The following is a 23,239-nucleotide window of genomic DNA, read 5'->3' as shown; positions in this document are numbered from 1 at the left end:
ACAACCTTCAAATAAACTCAAGTTCCCCCATTTAAAAAAAAAAAACCTTTTACTACATTTATCATTTTCTCAAATGATCATCCTAGGTTCCACTTCTATTTTTCAACCAAACTCCTTAAAAAATTTATCAATGTTCACTACTTCCAATTGTCCTCATTTCTCCCCTCAGTACTTTGCAATCTAGCTTCCCACTTCATCATTCACCTGAAACTGCCTTCTCCAGAGCCATCTATGATCTCTTAATTGCCAAAAGTGATGATCTTTTCTCAATACTCATCTTGCTCTCATGGCTCAGCTGATATATCATCCTAAATCTGCCATAACTGTCTTTGAATATCCAACTATTTCTGTGGCCTTAATACCCTGGAGTATCCCTGTATTAAACCAGTCTCTCTCTTACTGGTCAGTTCCTCTTGTGGCCCTAATTTTGTGGAGGGATCCAAGACAGCCATTCTTCATTCTTCTCTGGAGATCAGAGTATAAAACTCAGCTTACATGCTATTGAGTTTCTTCCTTCAAAAACACTTTGATCAATATGGAAGTATGTATTGCATGATAATGAAAATGTTTTTTATTTGTTTTAAATGATCCTTTAATTTGAAACTCAGTTATATAACCAGCAACATAAAGAACTACATGTACTAACTTCTTTCATCCTTGTTACTGCATAATGCTTTGTAAAACTCAGAAACCAAGAGGCATTACCCAGGAAGAAATGCTAAAATGTTTTCAGTTTTCATTTCTGGTAGTTGATTTCAGCTGATGATATCAACAAAAAATGGAGATGAATACATCCATTCCCTTCTCCCAATGTACTGCCTCACATACTTGTAGAAGGAATTAAATGAACATGAAAAGACAGGGTCTATTCTCCAAGGATTCTGAAAGTTTATGTTGCCTGAAATTCATAGGCAAATATAGGCATAAACTTTGCAGACTGGGAAATATCCTATGTAAAGAGTGGATGATATTGTTTTAATTTGAATGTGACAAATTTTGGAGCACTAAATGTGTGCTTTCCTTACAATAAAATTCCGTGTGTGTATGTTTCTCTCTGTCTCTGTCTCTCTCATACTTCTGTTTTGTCCAAATGCCAGAAGTCCAAGGTCTATCATCAAAAGCTAAGAAACTCAACTTGATTTCTTTACTTTTTTGCCTCCTAGAGAAAAATATACACCATTGAATGACTAAGACAAAGACACTGTAAATCATTTTGTCTTCGATGACATTAAATCAAAGTTGTCGGTTTTCAAGCCCTAAGGGGGGAGATATGTGATGTCAAATTACCACCCCCGAAATCCAAAATGAAGCCATCCTGGAGTACAGACATTTACAAACATACCCAATGTTTCTATGAGTGCTCACATTACCTAAAAGGGAGACCTGTTCAAAACACGCAATACAAGGGAAGAAATAAATCATTTCTCTACTAAAAATTGTTGGGGATATTGGTCAACAGTATGGTATAAAAGGGACACAAATTTCCCAATTTTATCCTATAGTATAATCAATTAAATTAAATGAATAATTTTATTTAAGAAACAGAACCATGTGAATTAAAAGAAAACAAAATGACATGTTAACCTCAACTATGGTTGGACTTTATCATCTACTGACTACAGGGTTGGTGATTATTATCATCTGAAAATTGTGCAGTATTTCTAATAATCAAGGCAAGGCAATGCTAATGAAGAGTGACTTTGATGAGCTATTTCACATATCAAATTAGTGAAGAATAAGATAAAATGAAATAAAAGAGAGAAAACTCATTTCTTGTAGACCTACATGGAAATGTATATGCTTTTAAATGGTTAGTGGAATTGTATGTCAGTGTAGTCTTTCTGGAGAGCAATTAAAAACATAGCATGATCCTAGCCTTTGACACTGTGACTCATTACTAGGAACTTTGCCATGAATATAATAAAAATGCAAACAAAAACATCTATTTGACAAAAATATCCAGAGATTTACTGGTAAAACTAAAATCACTGAAAAACCTATATATCTAAGTACTTGGAAAATGATTGAATATTTGCATTACATAGAGGCTATGGAATACTATTGAGCCATTAAAGATGGAAAGACACAAAATAATGCATAAAGACAAAACAAGAACAGTATGTGTGCTTACTGAAGCAAGTTGTACTAAAATATAAAATGAAAAAGTACTGAAAGAGGGTAAGAAGTAATTATCAAAGTATATTTTGCCATAAATACTTTTAAATGTATGGTTATATTACATTGTTTTATTGTTGTTTATTTTGTTGAAAATGCTATTTAATATTTTTTATTTTAAATTAATTTTTATTTTTTCAATTACATGTAGAAACAAGTTCTCCCTCCCTCCTGGTCCTTTTTCCTCCCCTAGAAAGCAGGTAACATCCTAGAATTTGTAAATATATATGATCATATAAAACGTATTTCCCTGTTGTGAAACATGATGTCTATTGCTTACACTAGAGAAAATTCATGGAGGAAATAAAGTAAAGAATGGTATGTTTCAACCTATATTCAAACTCCATTTGCTCTTTCAGTGTAGGTTGATATCTTTTTTCATCATGAGAACCTTAGAATTGTCCTAGATCCTTGCCTTATTGATAAGAGTTAATTCTCTCACAATTGATTGATCATGATATATTATTGTTTCTATATATACTCCTCTCCTAGTTCTGCTCACTTCACTTTGCATCACTTGATGTAAATCTTTCTAGATTTTTTGTGATTACTTGTTTGTCAAAAATAGCATTCCATTATAATCATATACTATGACTTTTTCAGTCATTCCTCAATTGATGAACAGTCCTTCAGTTTCTAGTTCTCTGCCACTACAAAAAAGAGCTACTATAAATATTCTAGAACATATAGTTTCTTTTTCCTTTTTTCCTTGATCATTTCAAGAAATAAACCTAATATTAATATTTCTGGGTTATATATATATATATACATATATATACAGTTTTGAGTGTAATTCCAGACTATTGCATTTGGGCGTTACTTCAATAGGTCTTGGTTTCTTCAGTTATTAAAAAAAAAAAAAATGAAAGGATAGAGTGGGGTTAGATGATCTCTTAGATTTCCTTCTAACCCTGTAGGCAGAATAATGACATGATCAGTTTTGTGAGTCAGGAAAATTAGGTCAGCAGTTTTGTGGAAGATGGATTGCTGAGGTCAGGGAAGAGAAGGCAAGAGTTTAATTAGGAGGCATTATAGGAGTCTGGGGAAGAGGTGATAAGGGTCTCCATTATCAGGTGCTTATTTTGAGTAGAATGAAGGAGGCAGATGTGAAAAATGATGGGAAGTTTGAATCAAGATTTGGCACCTGACTTTGCTTTGGAATCATATGGAACACATACCTAGTTATTCTCTTGGGTACACAGTTGCTGTTAACATGTGCTCCCTCCCATAATTTCCTAAGCAATTTCAAGAGCTACTTAGGAGCCTATGTTTGCCAGCTGCCTCAGAAGACAGGGTCTCCGTTTCCAGCAGAGAATTTGGCAGGGTTCTGGTGTCCCCCCACCCCCTCCTGTGGATTCTGAAGTCATGTTACATGCTATAAAGACAGAAGGAAAAAAATCAGGTTGATTAAAGATGCCATACATCTCACTGGAGTTTCCACCAACCTTTTATGTAACCTCAAGTTCTACATAACTCAACTTCCAGAATTATCATTCTCAGAAGCTCTTTTCATCACATTATTCTTCTCATAGGAAACCTACAGTAACTCCCTCTTGCTTATCTTAAATGCAAAAACTTTGGTCTAGCATATAAGAACCTTCTCCTGTTGATTGTTTTCTATTCTTCACCTCATTGTACCAATTCATACTCCTCACTTTGTCAAAACTCAGATTTTATCTCTTCCAGATTCTTTCTATAATATAACTCATTTCCTTTTTCTCCATTCTTTACTAGTGTCACCTGAATGGGCAATTTTTTCTATGAGTTTGTTATCCTATTAGACTGAAAACGTGTTTCCACATTTTTATGCAGGTATTCCCTTGATTACTAGATGTACACTTCTTGACAGCAGGGACAATTCTGCCCTTTGTTCTATTCTCCCAGAATTTTAGGATAATGCTACACAAGAGGAGGTATTCCACATATAAGATTTAATATAGGTAAATGAGAATCTGAAGAACCTCGATGCCAAGCCTCTTGCTGAGATCCAAAGAAGCCCAATCTAAGGTTAGAATTCAGAATTGTTCCTCAATTTTAATCTGTCTATTTTAAGTCCCTTGTAATTTGTTAAAAAAAAAAAAACTGCGTCTTAAACTACAGAGAAAAGCTGTAATATCTATCAATGTTCATTGTTTTCCCATTTTTTTTTGAGTCTGGTACAGTTATTTCCTTTGCCAGACTTCCGGCAGGAGTGAGCTGCCAGTAGGAGATGATGCCATCACTATTTGAAACTTTGAAGGTTCACTGGAAGAAACCTTTGGTAAGAATTAATCATTTCCTCTGAAGGTTGCACAGAAGAGCCAAGAAGTAGTGAATAGGATTACAGGGCAAGTAAACTCTATGGTATTGACAGGAACCATTAAGTTCTCTTGGTTCCAATCTTCACTCACATTGGGCAAACATTTATAAAGCAACTATTATGTCAAGTTCTCGGAAAGATGCAAAGTTTAGATAAAACATCTTAAGTGGTAGAGAAGGGGAAGAGTATCTCTTACTTATACCAATACCCCTAATAAAAAGTATTAGATCATTTCTACATGTACTTTTCATATAACAGAATGCAGTGTAAAGTCCAAAGAGGGGGAAAGGATTGCTGAAGGGACCGGAGAAAACATTTGAGGGGGTCTTTAAGAGAAGGGTAGGATTTTAGCAGGGAAAGAGTGAGGTTTTCCAAGGACAAGAAACACTGAGCAAAAGCTCAGAGCTGGGAATGTACAGCACCAATATGGGACTAAGCAGGTATTTCTCCCCCTGTAACTAAGTGATTATGATGAAAAAGCCCTCCACCACATCACAAACAGAGGAATTTGGCTCCTAGTGAGTAAGGTAATAGGGAAGCATTGAAAGAAAATTTATCTGGCAATGGATTGAGCACTGGGCTTGGAGTCAGGAAGACCAGAGTTCAAATTTGGCCTCAGGCACTTTCTAATGGCAGGATTCTGGGCAAGTCACTTTGCCTCAGTTTCCTCATCTGTAAAATGGGGATTATAATAACCCCTGGCCTCACCCCACTTCAGTGTTGTTGTAGGCATCAAAAGATAATAATCATAAAGCCCTTAACACAGGGACTGGCACATAGTAATTGTTATATAAATGATAGCTCATTGCTGATAGGTAGAAGGAAGGTAAAGGCTGATATATTTGAATTTATCGTTTTATCAGTAGGAAGGACCTTAAAGAAGCGGCTTTGTTGCTACTCCATAAAAACCATGGGACTTTTTCATCTGACTTGGAGCTGAAACCTTGTTAAGCGCTATCTCCCCCATTAGAACAGGAGTTTTTTGAGAGTTAAATTTAGATTGTCTTACTTTTTTCAGTTATATCCTCAGGCTTCCCCATGATGCTTTTTACATATTGAACAATGAAACATGATTAATCTATCGATTCATTCAATGCATTTATTGTAAGAGTGCCAGTGAGCATCAAAGAGAAATTTTCACTTCGTTTTTATTATGGGTATCTAGAAGATGCTATGGCTGCTTCCTTTGGACAATGGATTTTTATTTTCCTATGTGAACTCTTCCAAAGGCTTTATTAGATAAAAGAGAATAGCTCAATTCAATGAAATGGCTTTTTTTGAAAGCAGACACACCTTGGCCTGTGCCATATTATTTCGAATTTCAAATATGACAGATGAATGTCACACCTGCCTAGTTATAACAGCTGTTATTGCAAAACTGGTATTGTTCTAGCCACTGTGAAGTCATGACTGTTGTTGGATTTCTACTTGACTTAGCTGTAGTCATGAGCATATTCCTTTATGCCAGGACAGTTATTTTATAATTAGTCCAGACATGCCTGTGCCCAGAAGGAAAATTTCAATTTCCATCATATTTTTATTTTGTTTTCCCTGGAACAGAACATCGTGCTACTATAAAATTATGGCATAACTCAAGTTTTCGTACAGGAGTTGCACAGACAGATGCCCGTTATCCAAAATGGCACAAATTTAGGATACCAAACACTTAAAAGTTTAATTGTGTGCTCACGACATAAGAGTACAACTTTCACAATAGATTTCGATAGGCTACCCCAAAACTAGTTTCAATCCTTATTCCCAAGATAAACCATGGTCAAGAGCCTGTAAAACATAATACACACCCCTGAGTTTGGACGGCAAATCCATCACTTAAACATCTAGTAAATGACCCAATTTGTTTACACGGCCCTGTAGCTTTTTACAGCCTTTCCATAAAGAAGTTATTACATCCATTCCCTTTATTTTGTTTAAGAGTGTTTGAATGAGCCCCAGAACCACAAGCCAGTTAAACAAGCTCTCTTCAGATGGACGCAGTCTCATATAACTCACCACTACCGGGGAAATTTTCAGAACAATGTTTGCTGTTTGGAAAGGACACACATTCCCCCACACCAAAAGCATTTCCTGTGCCTTCTGTCATTTTACATTTTCAGCAAAGATATTCAACAAGTCCCCTTTTTCCCTTTTGTCCCAGGCAGAATCCAGGTATGGACAATCTCCTGCCAAAGATTTGCACCTCGGAATATTTGGCTATGCTGTGAGGGATCTTTCAGAAACTTGAAAGTGGAGAATTGGCAAACGAGTCCAAAATACAGATGGCCTAATTTAATTTCTGACACGTAAAATGCTGCTTCTAAGGGAAACCATTTCTAGAGCAGTTAGTTTAATGGAGTGTCCAACTGATGCCTATTAAAAGTTACTGATACAGAATAAACATAAATTTTGTTCTATGAAAGTGGACTCATTTCTGAAGCAGAGGAATAATTTAATTCCCTATTTTCCTCCTTCATAATCAAACTAGTAAACTCCAAGCAAACCTAAAATACCAGGAAAGCGGTGACCACTTGCTCAGAGGTGAGCATCAATCTACCAGCCAGGTGTTGTGGTTGCATCTCTAAACATCCCTGATGATACACACACCTGCTATTTCAGGGCTGCTGCTTTTCCTCAAAACAGAGACAGTTTGGCTGCTGAATCTCAAACTAAACAAAACAGCTAAACATTTCCTCAGAGTTGAAGGCCATGATACCTTTCTAATATGCCAGAAACCTCATCTAAAACTAGGTATAAAAAGACTGAGATTCTAGGCATTTTCTACAAATCTAAAGTCCTTTCTGTTGTAATGACTGGTCCCCCAAATTCAGTGACATCACTAGTTGTTTTAATAAGGGTTTTGCTGAGCCTCAGTTTCTATATTTGAAAAATGGATGGTTGTGGGGTTCTTAACCTAGAGCTCGTGAACTTTTTTTGCTTTAATTTTTGATGTTATTTGAATATAATTGAATTCCTATATTATCTAATGAATTTTATTTTACATACTATAAAAACATCTTTTTCTGAGAAGGCTTTACCAAATCCATAGGTTTTACCAAGGATTCACAGCATGCAAAAAAAAAAAAAAAGTCTAAGAATTTCTGCATGAAATAACCTCTAAGGCACTTTCCAACTATCTTATGAGAAACCCTCCAAAACAAAATAAAAAACTACAAACAAAATTAAAATTCACAATCTTGTATAGTCCCACTATGAGTTTAAATTCTTCTGGGGAAGAAAGTACAGATTCACCACCATCCACCTTCCATCATTTCACTGCTTGCACCATAGAACTTTTTTCCAGATGGGTAGTTGCTCTTTTAAGTGTGTCCTATGCCCTGCACTGCAGGCGATGCCTAGGCATTATTTATTAGTGAAGTCCCTTCCAGTACTCAATAGGTGACTTGCCTATGCATACAAAAATCTATCCAGCTTCCAATTTCTTTGATAATTTATTAAAGTTTTACCATTAGTGCTCTTTTTTCATAAATAACTTAGATCATACTGGATCTTATCTGTTCTCCTAGGTAAAGATCCAAATACTCCTGAGGCAGTTGACTATGATTATGATTGAACCTCTCAGGAGCTTCCATTGTGTTCCAATAAGGATTCTGTTAAAAAGTGCCAGAGGGTATTGAGTTTCTACTGTATCCCTAGGAATTTTTCCCTCCCACTGGTAATCATTTATCTTTGAATTCTAGCTATACAAAATGAACATTCTCACTGTAACTTTTAATCAAAGCCTAATGAGAATCCAGTTTTAAAATGAATATAGATAAAGAAATTGGAAGTTTTTTCTGTCTTCTGATCACATTTTAAATAAATGTTCATACTTAGTTCAGTGATTAAAATATCCTCAACTGTCATCTGAAAACATTATGATGTTTTAATGACCTCTAATTTGTATTTCTAATCCCCTGGGTTTTATTGAGAATATATGGCTATAAGTGAAATAAGGAACCCTTTATTTCTCTATGGGGGGAATATATATGTATATAATGGCTCTTTACAGGGCTGATGTACCTACCAATATTCAGCAAAAATGATCACTGGAAGTAACATTGAGATAAATACTAAAATCTAATGTGATCATTTGATGAGTGCTGAACTCTGAAGTGGATCAAAGACAGGTACAGAGCCTAGTTGGGACACATTAAGCTAAAGAGACACATCTCTTCCCTGAAAACACAGAGCTACTTAAAATACCCTAAGCTAAGGGGCAGCTGGGTAGCTCAGTGGATTGAGAGCCAGGCCTAGAGACAGGAGGTCCTAGGTTCAAATCCGGGCTCAGACACTTCCCAGCTGTGTGACCCTGGGCAAGTCACTTGACCCCCATTGCCTACCCTTACCACTCTTCCACCTATGAGCCAATACACAGAAGTTAAGGGTTTAAAATAAAAAAATAAATAAATAAATGTATGGCACCACTCCATGGCACCATGGCATTAGGCTACCTCATACACCAAAACTAAGCACCATGCATTCCAGAGATAAAATGGTACAGTATTTTACCAGTATTAAGCAAATGATCTGAATGATCCCAGATTACATTTAATATAATCATATTCAGAGAATGATTAATGCTCACTACTGACCTCTCCATTTTTTTGTTTTGTTTTGTGTTTTTGATATGAGAGAGAGACAGGAGAAGGAGAAGGAGGAGAAGGAGAAAGAGAAGGGGGAGAAGAAAGAGGAGCAGGAAGAGGAGAAAGAAGAGGAGAAAGAGGAGGAAGAGAAGGAGGAGGAGAAGGAGAAGAAGGAGGAGAAGAAGGGGAAGAGGAGGAGGGAAAGGAAGAGGAGGAGGAGGAGGGGAAGGAGGAGGAGGGGAACTGAATAGCACATTAACAAATTTTTTGTTGAAAAGATTTAATTTAAATGCTATATTTTGTGGTGCATAAAATGAGAACTCCAGATTTTTTTTTCCCACAGGATCTCCAAATTGTAATACCAAATACATATACACAATCACACTTGGAATCTAAACATTTAGATTAAGTCCTAAACTGGAAGACTTACAAAAAGTTTTCATTTTCTTTCATGAAGACCCTCAAGCACTAACTGAAAAGTCTGCAGAGAAATGCTTCCTTATTGTACTTAGATCCCAGCTGGGAAAGAAAGAGAGGGGGAAGGAAGGAAGGAAGGAAGGAAGGAAGGAAGGAAGGAAGGAAGGAAGGANTTGAGTCTGACTACCTGCCCAAGCGAAAGGTATGTTTCTGTAGAAGACACGAGGAGCTGCTGTTCAGATGGCACTTGGCAGCACTGCGATCGCTGCTCAGAGGAGTAATGAACTGAGACAGTGAAAGGGGCAGAACCAGGAGAACGTTGTACACAGAGACGGATACACTGCAGAAGAACCCAGTGCGACGGACTCTGCCACTAGCGGCAATGCAACAAGCCAGGACACTCCTGAAGGCCGTCGGGGGAAGAATGCTGCCCACACCGAGAGGAAGAACCGTGGGAGCGGATATGCAAAAGCGAAACCCATCACCTGGATGTGTGGACATGTGACCTGGGGTTTGGGCTTTAAAAGGTCACTCTGTAGCAGAAACGAATAATATGGAAATGGGTATCAAGTGATAACGTTTGTACAACCCAGTGGAATTGCTTGTTGGCTCTGGGAGGGAGAGAAAAGAGAGGAGGGAAAGAAAATGAATCATGCAAGGAAGGAAGGAAGGAAGGAAGAAGGAGGGAAGGATGAAGGGAAGGAAGGAAGGAAGGAAGGAAGGAAGGGAGGGAGGGAGAGAGGGAGGAAGGAAGAATGCAAATTATGTTAGAATTTAATTTTTTGGCTAAAAAGGAATTTAGTGTCATGTATATTTAAGCATACACAGTGAATGTCCTCCCTTGACTATATATAAAGGGATTACTCAACAGCAAGATATTATTTTGAACTTTAAAAATTGTCACAAATTGCAGCTTTTATCAATCATTTCAAGACTCATTTTGTATTCCCTTAATAAATATTTGCTCAATTGAATTTCCAGAAAGCAGTAGTCAAAGGCTAAAAACAAACTTCAGTAACTTATTTTAGATAAACTCTTTTTCTAAAACCTTACAGAAGTACTCCTTAAAATTTTAGACTGATCAGAAGCTTTCAGAGTAAACAAAAAAAAAAAAAAACTTAAAAAACTTCAGCTTATCTTCTCAAGTTTAGCAACCAATTAAAATTGGACAATATTTAACTTTCAAGGTTTTAAGAGTCATAACCCATGTGTGTCATTCAAGGGAGACAGTGGGAGGTGAATACAATACTGTTCTGAAATACAGTGCAGTAGCAGAAATCAGTGCTTATCAGAGAGTTTGGGAGAAAAAGAAGCTTCAGTTTATTCAATGAAAAAATTCTTGGGGCTTTTTGAGGAAAAAAAAATGATGAAAAGCTTGTTTCCCTTTGGCACTCACTCACCTTGCCTTGGTTCCACAGAAGTTTCTCTTTTTGTCTCAAGGGTATCTTTTTAGGTACCTGTAGGGCATGCAGGGGACTTTAGGCAGAAGGGCAGTACCAAACCTTAATCTACAGATTAAGGTATATTTATTGCTTTCTTTGTTGTTGTTTGGGGGTTTGACATTCTCTGGTCAAGAACTTTAGCCTGCAAAAAGAAGCTGGAGGCTTTTCCTTCCAACAGGCCAGACCAGGATTTGTTTACCCCAGGGCAGTAGAAAATACAAGTGAAAAAAGAAAGCTGGAACCAAAGAAAGTCAGGCTGGAGCAAAGTAAAACACCCAGAAAGCAGGATTAGGGACACAGACCCTGGGAGAAGAAAGTTTACTTTAGGAACCCGGCAGTGGTTAGAGTGATTACTCAGTGCCATGGCAACAGGAAGGGGCTCTAGCAAGTGAGTTCACTGGAGTCAGGCACAGAATCTCTGAGCTGGAAGGGCACTTATTAAATCACCCTGAGCAGAAATGAGGCCTCATTATTTAAGGCATTATTTAAGGCACTAACAAACCTGCACTTATCAAAGGTGCAGAGATGGAGGCCTTGAACACCAGACCAATGAACCAGTAACACCCAGACTCAGTAACCAACCCACTACTTAGTAGGTCATGTTTCTAATAACATTTTGAATTTCTTTAGCCCTTCATAACCTTGAAATTAAGGATTTTACCCATCATAAAGTTCTTCTGAGGAAAGCACTTTGTAAACCCAAAAGTGCTATTAAAAATTAGCTCTTATTATTATGGACTTGCACAAGGTCACACAGCTGCTCAGTATCAGAACCAGGCCTTAATCTACATGTCTGGAGTTTTTGTTTGTTTGTTTGTTTGTTTTTCTCCGCTACACCAAGTATCTCTTTGGTGCATAACATTGACTTTGTGAGTTAATGTTTGCATTACTAGATACTGTAGACAGACAAGGACTATGCAAGGACACCAGGTTCAGGAGTTGCAGAAGCCTGGATTCAAATATTAGTGAACTTAGGCAAGTTTGCCTATGCCTCAGTTTTCTCATGTATAAAATGAAATGTTTGGATAAGATACTCTCTAAGCTCTAAATCTATATCCCATAAGATATAATTGAAGAGCAAATATAATTTGAGGGGTAGATATTTTCAGGACTCCGTATCTTATTAAAATGTTTCTTTATAATTTTAGTTCAAAAAAAATGGAAAAACCTGAAAGCACTCAAGAAATCAGAGAATTTAAGAGGAGAGCAAACTTAAAGAGATCATCTCATCCAACCACTTCCATTCATAGAAAAGAGAAATGACTTGAGCACGGTCATACACTGACCTTGGTGATAAATACATTAGCCACTAATTCCTCCTGGTGCTAACGTGACAATTATTCATGCATAAATATAATGTATGTTGTTAGTTCCAGTTCTCCTGATTGCCAATCCTACATCCTCTACTCTAAAAAAGAAAAACATTAAAAAAGAAAAAAAGTAAAGTAAAAGACTGTTACAATGTAAGAAGGGAAATTCCAATCTTCTCAAGAAATTTAAATCTGCAGAGGCTAGTAAGGAATCAATGTCCTTTGGCTAACTTCCATGTACTATAGTTTGTATATGGCATTATAGTATATTGGGACAGCCAAATGATACCAAAGTTATGACATTTTCAGAACTGGAATATTCAAGTAATCTATATCAAGTTTGTTGCTTATTGTAATTTTTTTTAATGCCATGTTGTTTTTCCCTTAAATGAAGGATGTCTCTATTTCATCATTGCCTTAAATAATGATGTATTTTTGTTTATAAAAGGTAAATGTCATAAAATATGACAGCATTGCCAAATAGACTCATTTCTACCACTAATTTGCTTAGTGACTTTGGACAGAATCACTTCATTAAGCTTCAGTCTGTCCACCTCTAAAATGAGTGGGTTGGGCTAGAGGACCAATTAATGTCCATCTCCAAGTCTATCATCTTATGATTTATAAAATGAAGAGGTTGGACATTATCTCTAACCTTCCTCCCAGGGATAAAATCCTACAACTTTTTGATTCTAATTGACTGTCAAACTTAGCAGAGTACCTTGGACATCAACTAAAATGCCTCTATTTACCAAAAGGTGTTCAGTCTCCCTAACTCAAATTCCTTAGCCACAGTCATTCAAGTTACCTCTTCCCTTGGCAAAATGGTACCTAAATAAATCCTTTTGCGATATTTCAAACTTTTTTTTCTAGGAGGTCTGCAGAAAAGTAGGTAGGATGGACAATATTCTCATAGGGTCCACCATATTTTATACAAATCCTGGAACTACTAAAGAAAAAAATGTTTTGTTATTTGATGGATCTCTTTTCTCTCAAGATAGGTGGAACAAATGTGTAACTAATTGGAATGGAATAAAAACAGAGCTTCCATTAGTCCATCTTTCTAAGTTACTATTGACTAATATGTATGTAGGCACTATGCAATTGGAAAAAAACCTTTGTTGAGGAGGTAAGAATTCAGCTGAATTTGAATAGTAGAAGGAAGGAAATGCATTCCATGAATGGGTGGAAACTTGGGCAAAGGTTCTGAGTCACAAATGAGCTCAGTCTTTTGTTGAGGGAAGGAGGAGTTGTAGATATTAAGAAGGATGGCTTAGCTAGCTAGAGCAAAGGGTTAGTTAGTTGAAGCAATGAGAAAGTATCTAGATGATGAAGGGTCTAAAAATTGGAGTAGAATTTATATTTCATTCTCTAAGCAGAGATGAGTGATTTGAAGTTTTGGGAAAAGAAAGTAACTTAATGAAATCAGTGTTTTAGGAGGAAAAACATCAAGTGGCAGTGAGGTGGATAAGACTAGGGAAAAGAATGAAAGGCCAAGTAACCAAAACAAGGATAAAAAATAGAAGTAGTCTACTACAGTCTTTGATTCCATTTCCTTTCCACCTTCTTTACTATCTGGCCTCTGTCCTTATTGATTGACTGAAACTAGTCTTTCCAATATCCTTAATGCTCTCTTCCCAAGTCATTCCAAATCCACTCATGGTCTTTTATCCTAATCTTAGTTGAATTTTCTGATGCACTGGAAAGCTAGCCAAAGGGGCTCATGGATAATAGTCCTTCTCCCTAGGCTTCCATGACACTGACCTTTCTTTGTATGACATTGTCTACTTTTTTTTTTGTTCCATTTTTTTTCCCTGCTGCCTTTATTGGCTACTCATCACCTTCACCTTTGAATTCAGGTGTCTCCTAAATTTCTACCCTTTGCCTTCTCCTCATTCTATCCATTGTCATCTTATATGTGCTCATAACTTTAAACATCACCTTTATGTCAGTGCATTCTTTTTCTCGAACTGCTTAGTGCTCCATTACATTATTTCCAAATACTTTTTGGATGTCTTCACTTTGATCTCCCTCTGGTACCTCAAACTCAATAACAAATTGACCAAAAAACAAATGCATTCTCATCCCAAATCCACTTCCTCCTTCTTTGCATGGAATAATGGAACCATTTTTTCTTTCACACAGGCTCAAAACCTCAGTCATCCTTGAATTTAAACTTTGCATCTCCTAATCCAGAAAGTTAACAAGTAATAGTTTATTCTATCTCTGAAATATATTCCCTAGCCTCTTCTTCTCTACATTACCACTAAAAACATCCTAGCCTAGGCCACTGCCTTTACTCCTCAACGCTACCAGAATAACCTACCTGGCCTTTCTGTCTTTTCAGATACCTCTCTGACTTCACAGGCCTGCCAGAATAATCTTATAATAATCTTACAATTATGCAGAGTTCTGGTGATATTCTTACTTGCTAAAACAAAAACAAAAAGAAACAAATAAACAAAAATACCCTTTAATGGTCCTCTGTTTTTTTTTTTTTACTTAATAAAATAAAAAATCCTATGCCTAGCATTTAAGGTTCTGCAATCAGGAACTATCCTGGCTCTCTAGCCTTATCTCGTGCTACTCACATTTTGTTAGAGTTAAACATTATTTGCTATCTCCCATATATACCAGTTTGAAAACTTATCAAGAACATGGTCTAAAGCTGTGATGGTTAACCTTTTTAGAGACCTTAGAGGCTGAGTGCCCAAACTGCACCCCTTATACCACATGTGAGCCCCCCACTTTACCCCAGACAGGGGAGGGAGGAAGCGCTCCCATTGCACTGCTGGACAGAGGGGTGGGTCATGTGAGAAATGTCCTCAGGCACATGGTAGGGGGGAAAGAGTCCCCTCTGGCACTCTGGCATGTATGCCATCAGTTTGCCAACACAGGTCAATAGCAAATCTTAAATCTTCTTCTCCTGTGTCTTTATATCACTGACACATTATTTATGGAATAAACTGAAAAAGGCAGAGATTTAAACTTTGTGGGAGCATCACAGATTAAAAGCTGGAATGAACTTTTGGAAGCCATGGAGTCCGGTCCTTCATTTTACAGATGAGTAAACAGATACAAAAACATTCAGTCACAATCAGTAAGTGTCAGAGCGATGATGTGAATGTAGGTCTTCTGTATATAAATCAGTTGTGGTTAACCACTACCCTATACTGCTTCATATGAATGTCACAGGAACATTAATTGGACCTTAAGTTCTATTCTCCTGGACTGACACTGCTGTTTACCCATCCTGTGCACTGGCATTGGCACATTTTGACAGAAAATATGAGAGCTGAAAAAAGTGGTGGAATTAGCCTACAATGTCACGTTTAACATTTCCAGTAGAAGAAGCATGATATTATAGCTTGAATTTTTGAACTTACTGATGTAAAACCCTAGGTTTTAACTCAATTACAATACTTATAACTGTGGAATAGCCATGTAACTTCTCAGAACCAGAACTTAGAAGTGAGGATAATAATTTCATTAGCTAGATTGTCCTGCAGAAAACTCTTTGTCAACCTTAAAATGATAAAGACATATTTTTATTATGATTATTGCCCCCTATTTCCAAGAGGTCATTCTTAAAGACAGTAACTACCCTAATAAAAAATGTGAATTAAACATCCAGTTTGTACCCACACAAACATCCCCTTTATAGTCTTTCACAAATTGGTCTTCCTCTCTCCATCTCAATGATCACTTCCTGGGGCAATTACCCCTGCAGCATCACATTCTGACTTGCCATCTTTGACCAGTTCCCCAATGCCAAGATCATACTTTGTTCTAATTTTCCCCTCCTATAAAAATTTGGTACCTTTTATGTCTAGATCATAAATTCTCCATCCTCTTCCATCCCCACACTGCCTTGCTACCTAAGAGAAAGTAAGTTATTCTGATGAAGTCATCCACCTAATGAGTCAGTCTACCCAGGAAACAAATAAGATAAAACTTTAACTTTCTAAACAGATTCATATAACGGAGAAAGACAAATTAGACGACAATTTTTAATAAAAAATATTTGGGAGAGGGCAGTTAGGTCGATTGAGAGTCAGGCCTAGAGACTGGAGTTCCTACATTCAAATCTGGCCTCAGACACTTCCCAGCTATGTGACCCTGGGTAAGTCACTTGCCCCCCCATTGCTTACCCTTAGCACTCTTCTACCTAGGAGCCAATACACAGAAGTTAAGGGTAAAAAAAAAATTAAAAAAAATATTTGGGAGATAGTTTGTGAATAATGTGGTCCTTTGGAATATTTCAAATCATAGCTATGAAAGGAACAGTCCCCACACAGATGTGTTACACTGATCCTGAAAGTTCAGACAAGGGAACAGTCACTCTGACATATTCACTCTCTCTCTGTCTCTCATCACAACACTAATGCCTCACTTAGTGAGGACCCCCATTCAGCACAGCACACCACGAGATCCATCCACCTCAGCTTTCCCAGGAGCTGGGATGCTGTGCCTGTATCACCACCGCCTGGCTTCCTGACATTCATTCTCAGTAGGATACCTTGAGCCTGAACTAGAATTAGGTGTACAAAATTAAGTTAACAAAATCAGGCATACAAAAATTAAGAAGTAACCAACAGCTCATTATCCAAATCTAAAGGAAGGAAACCAAAAAAGGAATATTAATTTGTAGAAATGCACATTTTTAATACTAGAAAATATTATTCTTAATACTTACCTACACGTTTATTTTATGGCAAGTAAAGTCATGTGTGTTTCAAAGGCTTTAAGTTTTCACTCAAGAAGAATGACACAGGGAATGCAAAATTCCTTATGCCAATTCTGCCTTGATTTTTTGGTCTCTCAACTACTATCATGTATTTTAAATAAATTTGAAGAATGTAGAAAGGAACAAGAAGCAGGCAAGATTAGAAAGAAAAAGGTAAAATAATTTTCTGAAACTAAAATTTTATTTCACTTTTCCAACTTCTTAGAGTAGGCCAGACTAGAAGCAGTTGGATAGATGGATCTTTGGCCTCTGAGTTGGAAGAACCAAATACACATACATTTACAATAATCTGAGCTCTAACATGTACTACCTGGGTGACCTTGAACAAATGATATCTGCCTTATGTTTATTTTCTCATCTGGGAAATAAGGATACAAAGTCAGTGATCTCTAAATAATATGCTGGCATAACTAGCTCTCTAGTAAGAAAAAAATAAGTGAATATTCTATTTTTATGATTCATCTACATCAGTGATTCCCAAAGTGGGTGCTACCACCCCCTGGTGGGTGCTGCAGCGATCCAGGGGGAACGGTGATGGCCACAGGTGCATTTATCTTTCCTATTAATTGCTATTAAAAATTTTAAAAAATAATAATTTCCAGGGGCGTTAAGTAATATTTTTTTCTGGAAAGGAGGCAATAGGTCAAAAAAGTTTGGGAACCACTGATCTACATCATTAATAATTTCCCCGTCACTTTTTAAAGTCAATCTTAAATCTTAGACATTCAACAAAACAGTAAACCAAGGATTGATTTGTAGCTTTCGATGATTTCTGAGTCATAAACCTTTATACAGAAATTTAATAACCAGCTCAAGCTGCTGTCTTCCTAGAGTCAGCATAAGGAGTAAATGAGATAATATCAAAAAAAAAACCTTTGTAAACCTTAAAAAGGTACATTTTTGTCACCTATCATTTATTTGCATTGCTTTCCTCGCATCAGCCCTCTGAGACTGTTGAAGGGGGTAGAATATTTGGAGTCAGGACAATTTGGGTTCAGATTTGACCTCAAACATTTATTAACTGTAAGACCATGGCCAAGTCACTTAACCCTAGCTTACCTCACTTTCCTCATCTGCAAAATGGAGGTAATAATACCATCTACCTCCCAAGCACTCATGAGTAAGCACTATATTTTTTATTATTGACTATTTACTCCGATTTCCAATAAATTGTGATCTAAAGTGGGATTCAATGTTCTAGGCTAACTGAAATCACAAGTATTTTAAAGAGAGATAAATTTATTTAGCCAGTATGGGCTACAAGGGAAAAGAAAAAGAAGTATGACATGCAATATATTTGTATTCATGAAGTGCTTGTCTAGCCCAAATCTATTTGCCTCCACTCTAATGAGTTTTTTTAAAATGCATTAAAATTTATAGTAAATTAATTTTAAATGTCTCTTATCATCAAGGACAAAGATATGAAGAGGTACACACACATATATGCATTCATGTGGTGTGTATACATATATGTGGATCGTGTATACACATATACATGCATATACAGAAATAGGGATATAGTTTATGGATAAAAGTAGTTAGCTACACAAAATTAATCAAACTTCAAAAATCGACCACACTGTAACATACCCAAAGTAAGATGTCTGATCACTGTTTTACATCTATGTTCTGTTAAAAAAAATGGGAATAAGTGAAGACCTAAATGCTATGTTGTAACAAAGTCAAGGAAATGAAACGGAGATTCACCCTCATCAACTGCAATATGCTGCACACTTAACTTTTAGTCTTAATGTGAAAATGGACCAAGTAATGACAGCTGTACCATTTTAAAAAGTTGGACTTTTCTGGTACATAGTCAATTGATTGAAAAGTATTGTTTTCATGCATGTTAAAAATTTCTAAATTACTAATACAAAGCAAAAACAGAAAACACTACAAAATAGAGGAGAGTTAGAAGGTAGAGGTAGTAGTAGAAAGTAGAGGTCTGTGATAATGGGGGAAAGAGGTGGATTTTATTTTTCATTTTTTGTTTGTGTTTTTTTATTTAGTGATACCTCAACTACATGGCAAATTCAAATATTTGGTGGAAGAAAGAACCATCCCATCAAGAAACCACAAAAAGGATCCTGGCACAACTCAAATAATAAATATTTCAAGCCCATGCTCTTAAAATCCATTCAATTTCCTCAAGAGAGAGTACCTTAATTCCATTTGAGTGAATCTACTCTTAATTTAGACATTCCAACAAACTTGGTCTTCTAGTTTCCAAACCTGACACTTTGTAAGCTGCAAATTGTGAGGGGAAGGGCAAAGCTAAAAGTAGGCAGATTGACAGCCTCAATAAGAGACCAAGAGGGAAAAAGCTGAATATAAAGCTCCACATTAAAAAGACACAGGAATGCAAAACCCTTAGCAACCTGGGACCATTTACTGTCAGGATGAAAAGCCCTAAACTCTCAAAGGGCCCTGAGGATATCACTGTATTAATGCATAGTACAATAATTCAAAGTTATAAATAATGATCTTTAACCCATCAAGAAAAGATTAAATCGTCAGCAGTAAATTCCATTAGGTATTAAGAATGTAGAATATATAAGTAAGAATATAGACTCTATTTTAGAAATGTGTTATAAAATAGTCAGTTTCAAGTTTACACACTTAAAGGGGTAGATTAGTTATCTAAAAGTATCACTTTTTGTATTCAATTCAGCAAGGACCTATTAAACACGTGTAAAAACTTCTAGGCACTGGAAGAGAAGGAATATTTAGGAAAGACACAGTCAATGCCTTCAAGGACCAAATTGCCTAGTTAGGGGATATGAATTAACACAAAAATAATTACACTCTGAAATAAGACCATAAATGCATAAGAAGTAACAATAAGGGGACCAAATGTATTTTGGAAGGGAGGTGGTAAAGAAAAAAGTGGTTAAAAAAAAAAAAAAAGAAAAAAAAAAGAAAAGAAAAGTCTGCAGCTTCCAGGACAGGATGAGGGATAAGACTGACTGATAGGTAGAAAGGACCTTTGGGTACATCTCATCTAAACTTTTACATTATGAATTGAGAACAAAATCTGAAGTCATGCAAGCATTAAATTTAGAAAGACTGGGATTTGAACTCATGTCTTCTGCCTCCAAATTGCTGCTTCCTCTTCACTGGGGTAGGCTTGGAGCTACTTCAAGCAGGGACCAGAACCCCTGGGAGTTCTTGGAACCCTCCCAGGCCTGTGGGGGACCCTTGAAGTTGAGAATGAACGAAGTCCCAAAAAAGGATGATCGTGGCCATCCTGGATCAATATGGCCCTCCAGGATCTGGCAGTTTGAAGAACATGCAAGGAACAGTACTATGCCTGGGTGAGGGAAGGGTAGAAAGCCGGGAAGCTGATGTCATTTGCAAAGTAACATCTGTAGGGAATTTTGTGGTTATAGAACTGAAAGAGTTTCACAAGAAAGCAATAACTTGGAATAAATCAGCAGCTCATTCAGAAACACTGGCACAAGGAAAAGGAAAGTATGGGGAGGGAAGGTAAAAGGAAGCCTCCACAATTTAGAAATCCTCTTGAGGAGTCTACCTGTTACTCCTTCAAAACTTAGGACTATGAAATAGAAAATCTACCTGAGCATGTGCAGGACAACAGCTCCATACTGCCCCCTAGTGCTCTTAGGCCCTCTTCAACTTGGGCCATCAAGGCCATTCGGCCAGTTCCACTGTTCCAGCCCCCTTCCCTGCTTCTACTCCACAGGAGAGCTAAACATAGCTGGATCACTTGCCAGCTGATTAGGATACAAGAGGGCACAGATCTTCAGAGAAGCGATGGGGCCAGTCCCAAAGGGACAGAGAGTGGCCTCAGTGACCTCCTCTCTTACCTGAATCCTCCCTGAAAGTGGTGAAGAAAAGGGCCAGGCAAGGACAGGAAATGATGGGGGAGAGCGCAGTGAAAGGGTCACAAAGAAAGAGATTTGATGTCAGGTGACAGGTGGAGGGCAGAGAAGGATGGCAGTGGGGGGTAGAGGTAGTAAGGAGACATCAATGAAAAGAGGTCAGTAGTGTTTAGATTGTGGAACCCCTTTGAAATAAGGAAGAACTTAGCTGATGGGATAGATGCACTCTTTTAAAACGGACACATATTTTATTGTCCTGAGGACAAAGATTAGTCTGATGCCATACTAGACAGATATAATCAGGTCTCTGATTCTTCGGATCAGTTTCCCCAAGCCCTTTGTAATTCCTCAGATTAAGAGTCCGACCATCAGCTGCTCTTTGCTCAAAAGCTCAGGCAGGTGCTGCATGTCTACATTAGCAAGCGGGAAGAAGCAGTGAAATTTGGCAATTTTCTATACCTTACATCCTATTAATTTGAATCTCTGCAAAAAAGGCCCATGAATTTTTTATTTTAATCAATTTTCCAAAAAGGTATTTAATCATCCTTCAGTGAAGACAAACACTTCTAATGTTTCAAGTTCAAGGCTGAAGTTTTTTAGCCACCACAGGACTTATACAGTCTCTTCAGTTATTGTGGTTGGGAGTTTTTATGCACTCCCTCCCGGATTTTTCTAGGTATGCATTTGTGTTCCTCTGGCCTGGACAATGTGAAGTAACGGCATTCCGGCATGCTGAAGAAATGTCATACAAACTAATATAAAACATGTAGATTTTTTTTCTTTTTTTCCCTTGCAACATTCCCAGTCACCACTTGAATACAGGGTGTTTAATGGTCTAACTTTAGACAGTCTGCATTAACATTGTGGTTTCATGAGCAGTATATTTCTATTTACAGTGTTCTTAAAAATGACTTCATAATGTTAGATCAAGAGCAAAGGTGCTTCGAAATCTGAATAATGTAAATCATATGGAGTTCAGAGGCTAAGCAAATTACACACCCTGAAGCTGTCCTGGCTCTATGAAAGGGGCCTTTCTCCAGCTCTGTGCAGTCCCAGCCCAAGGGAACTTGCCTTTGAGAGTTTTCTAAACATTTCAGGTACACTTGAAAGCTGAAAGTAATTCTCATTTCCTATGCAGGATTAACTCGTTTCCAGCACACACACAAAACAGTCTTCATTCAACAACACATACAAAAACACAACAACAAAACGTTAAGAACTTAAGGGTACAAAGGTGTATTTCAAAAATAAAAGGGGGGGGGAACCTCACATTTTAAATTCTCTTAAAACCATTCCAAGAAGTTCTGATCCCCACTCCCTTTCCTGTTTTCTGGTTGGTTAATCAGTACTTAAAAAAAATACAACCTATTGTGCATTACTTAATGAGTGAGACAAGTTTCCTAAAGTGACACTGATATGCTGACGATACGGATACAGATATAGAAATACATACGCATATATTTCAGTGACATCAGATATATTTATATACATGCATAAATGGGTATATATTCTCTCACTCATTTGCACGCGTGCACGCGCACGCATACACACACACACACACACACACACACACACACACACACACACACACACACAAAAGTAAAGTAGACCTGCCACATCTCATTCATTTTGGCCTCCAAAGCAGCTCTCTCGGCCATTAAAAGCTTTTGCTACGTTAAGTTTAAATGAAAAGTTCTCAATCCCGCTAACATTTTTCTCTTTCTGGCTAGGGGCTGTAGTTGCACTCGCATCACATTGTCAGAGCTCAGGCAGCTTCTGAAGTTGCAAACTACACGTAACCTCGGACATCCCGTGCCAATGCACCGCGCGCACATTTGCATGGATAGACTATCACTTATGGGCACGTCTGTCTGTATTGCACGTACCCGCGCACACCCAAAGGCATAATTTTAATGAGCAGAGATCAAGAAACAAGGGAGGGAAAAGGGGGGGCGAAGGAGGGAAGAAAGAAGGGGTGAGGGTGGGGGAAAAGACTTACCATTTTGTTCCTTGTTGCTGGAGAACTGGAATTTACTACTCAGATTGGACTCAGCCTGAGTTCCATATCTCTGGCTGGCCAGGGCAGATGTCAGCAGCAGTACCCCGAAGAGGTGCATTTGGCTGATTAGGGGGAGAGATCACACACACCAGGCTCTCTTAGATCTTCAAGTCCCGAGTCTCTTTCACCACCACCAGGAGAAGGCTGCCTTGGGGTGAAAGCACTGAGCCTGCTCTGGCGGCAGAGAATCGCAGGGTAGTTTCCACATAATCCCATCCAAAACTTTTTTCCTAGAGCCCTCTTCTGTGTCTCCAGTTTTGTGTGTGTGTGTATTTTAAAGGATCAAAGCAAAATCTGGACCTGAACCAGTTTCCCAAGGTTTAAACAATTCTGAGCTGTGCCGAACTGGTGGGGGGCGGGGGGGGGGG

At 37.6% G+C, this 23,239-nt stretch overlaps 1 protein-coding gene across 1 annotated transcript in view; it reads right to left on the bottom strand.

Annotated features, from left to right (window-relative positions):
* Window positions 1-23,158, bottom strand: part of PDGFC (platelet derived growth factor C) — a 231,621-nt gene extending 208,463 nt beyond the window's left edge. Inside the window, exon 1 of the mRNA XM_044682195.1 lies at window positions 22,812-23,158. Coding sequence (XP_044538130.1) covers window positions 22,812-22,929 — 118 coding nt within the window. The 5' untranslated portion in view covers window positions 22,930-23,158. The remainder of the gene's footprint in view (window positions 1-22,811) is intronic.
* Window positions 23,159-23,239: the final 81 nt, after the last annotated feature.

This window comes from Gracilinanus agilis, chromosome 6 (assembly GCF_016433145.1).
Source record: "Gracilinanus agilis isolate LMUSP501 chromosome 6, AgileGrace, whole genome shotgun sequence".
NCBI lineage: Eukaryota > Metazoa > Chordata > Mammalia > Didelphimorphia > Didelphidae > Gracilinanus > Gracilinanus agilis.
Note: the sequence above shows the minus strand (reverse complement) of the source record. Positions and strands in the feature narration are given on the sequence as shown.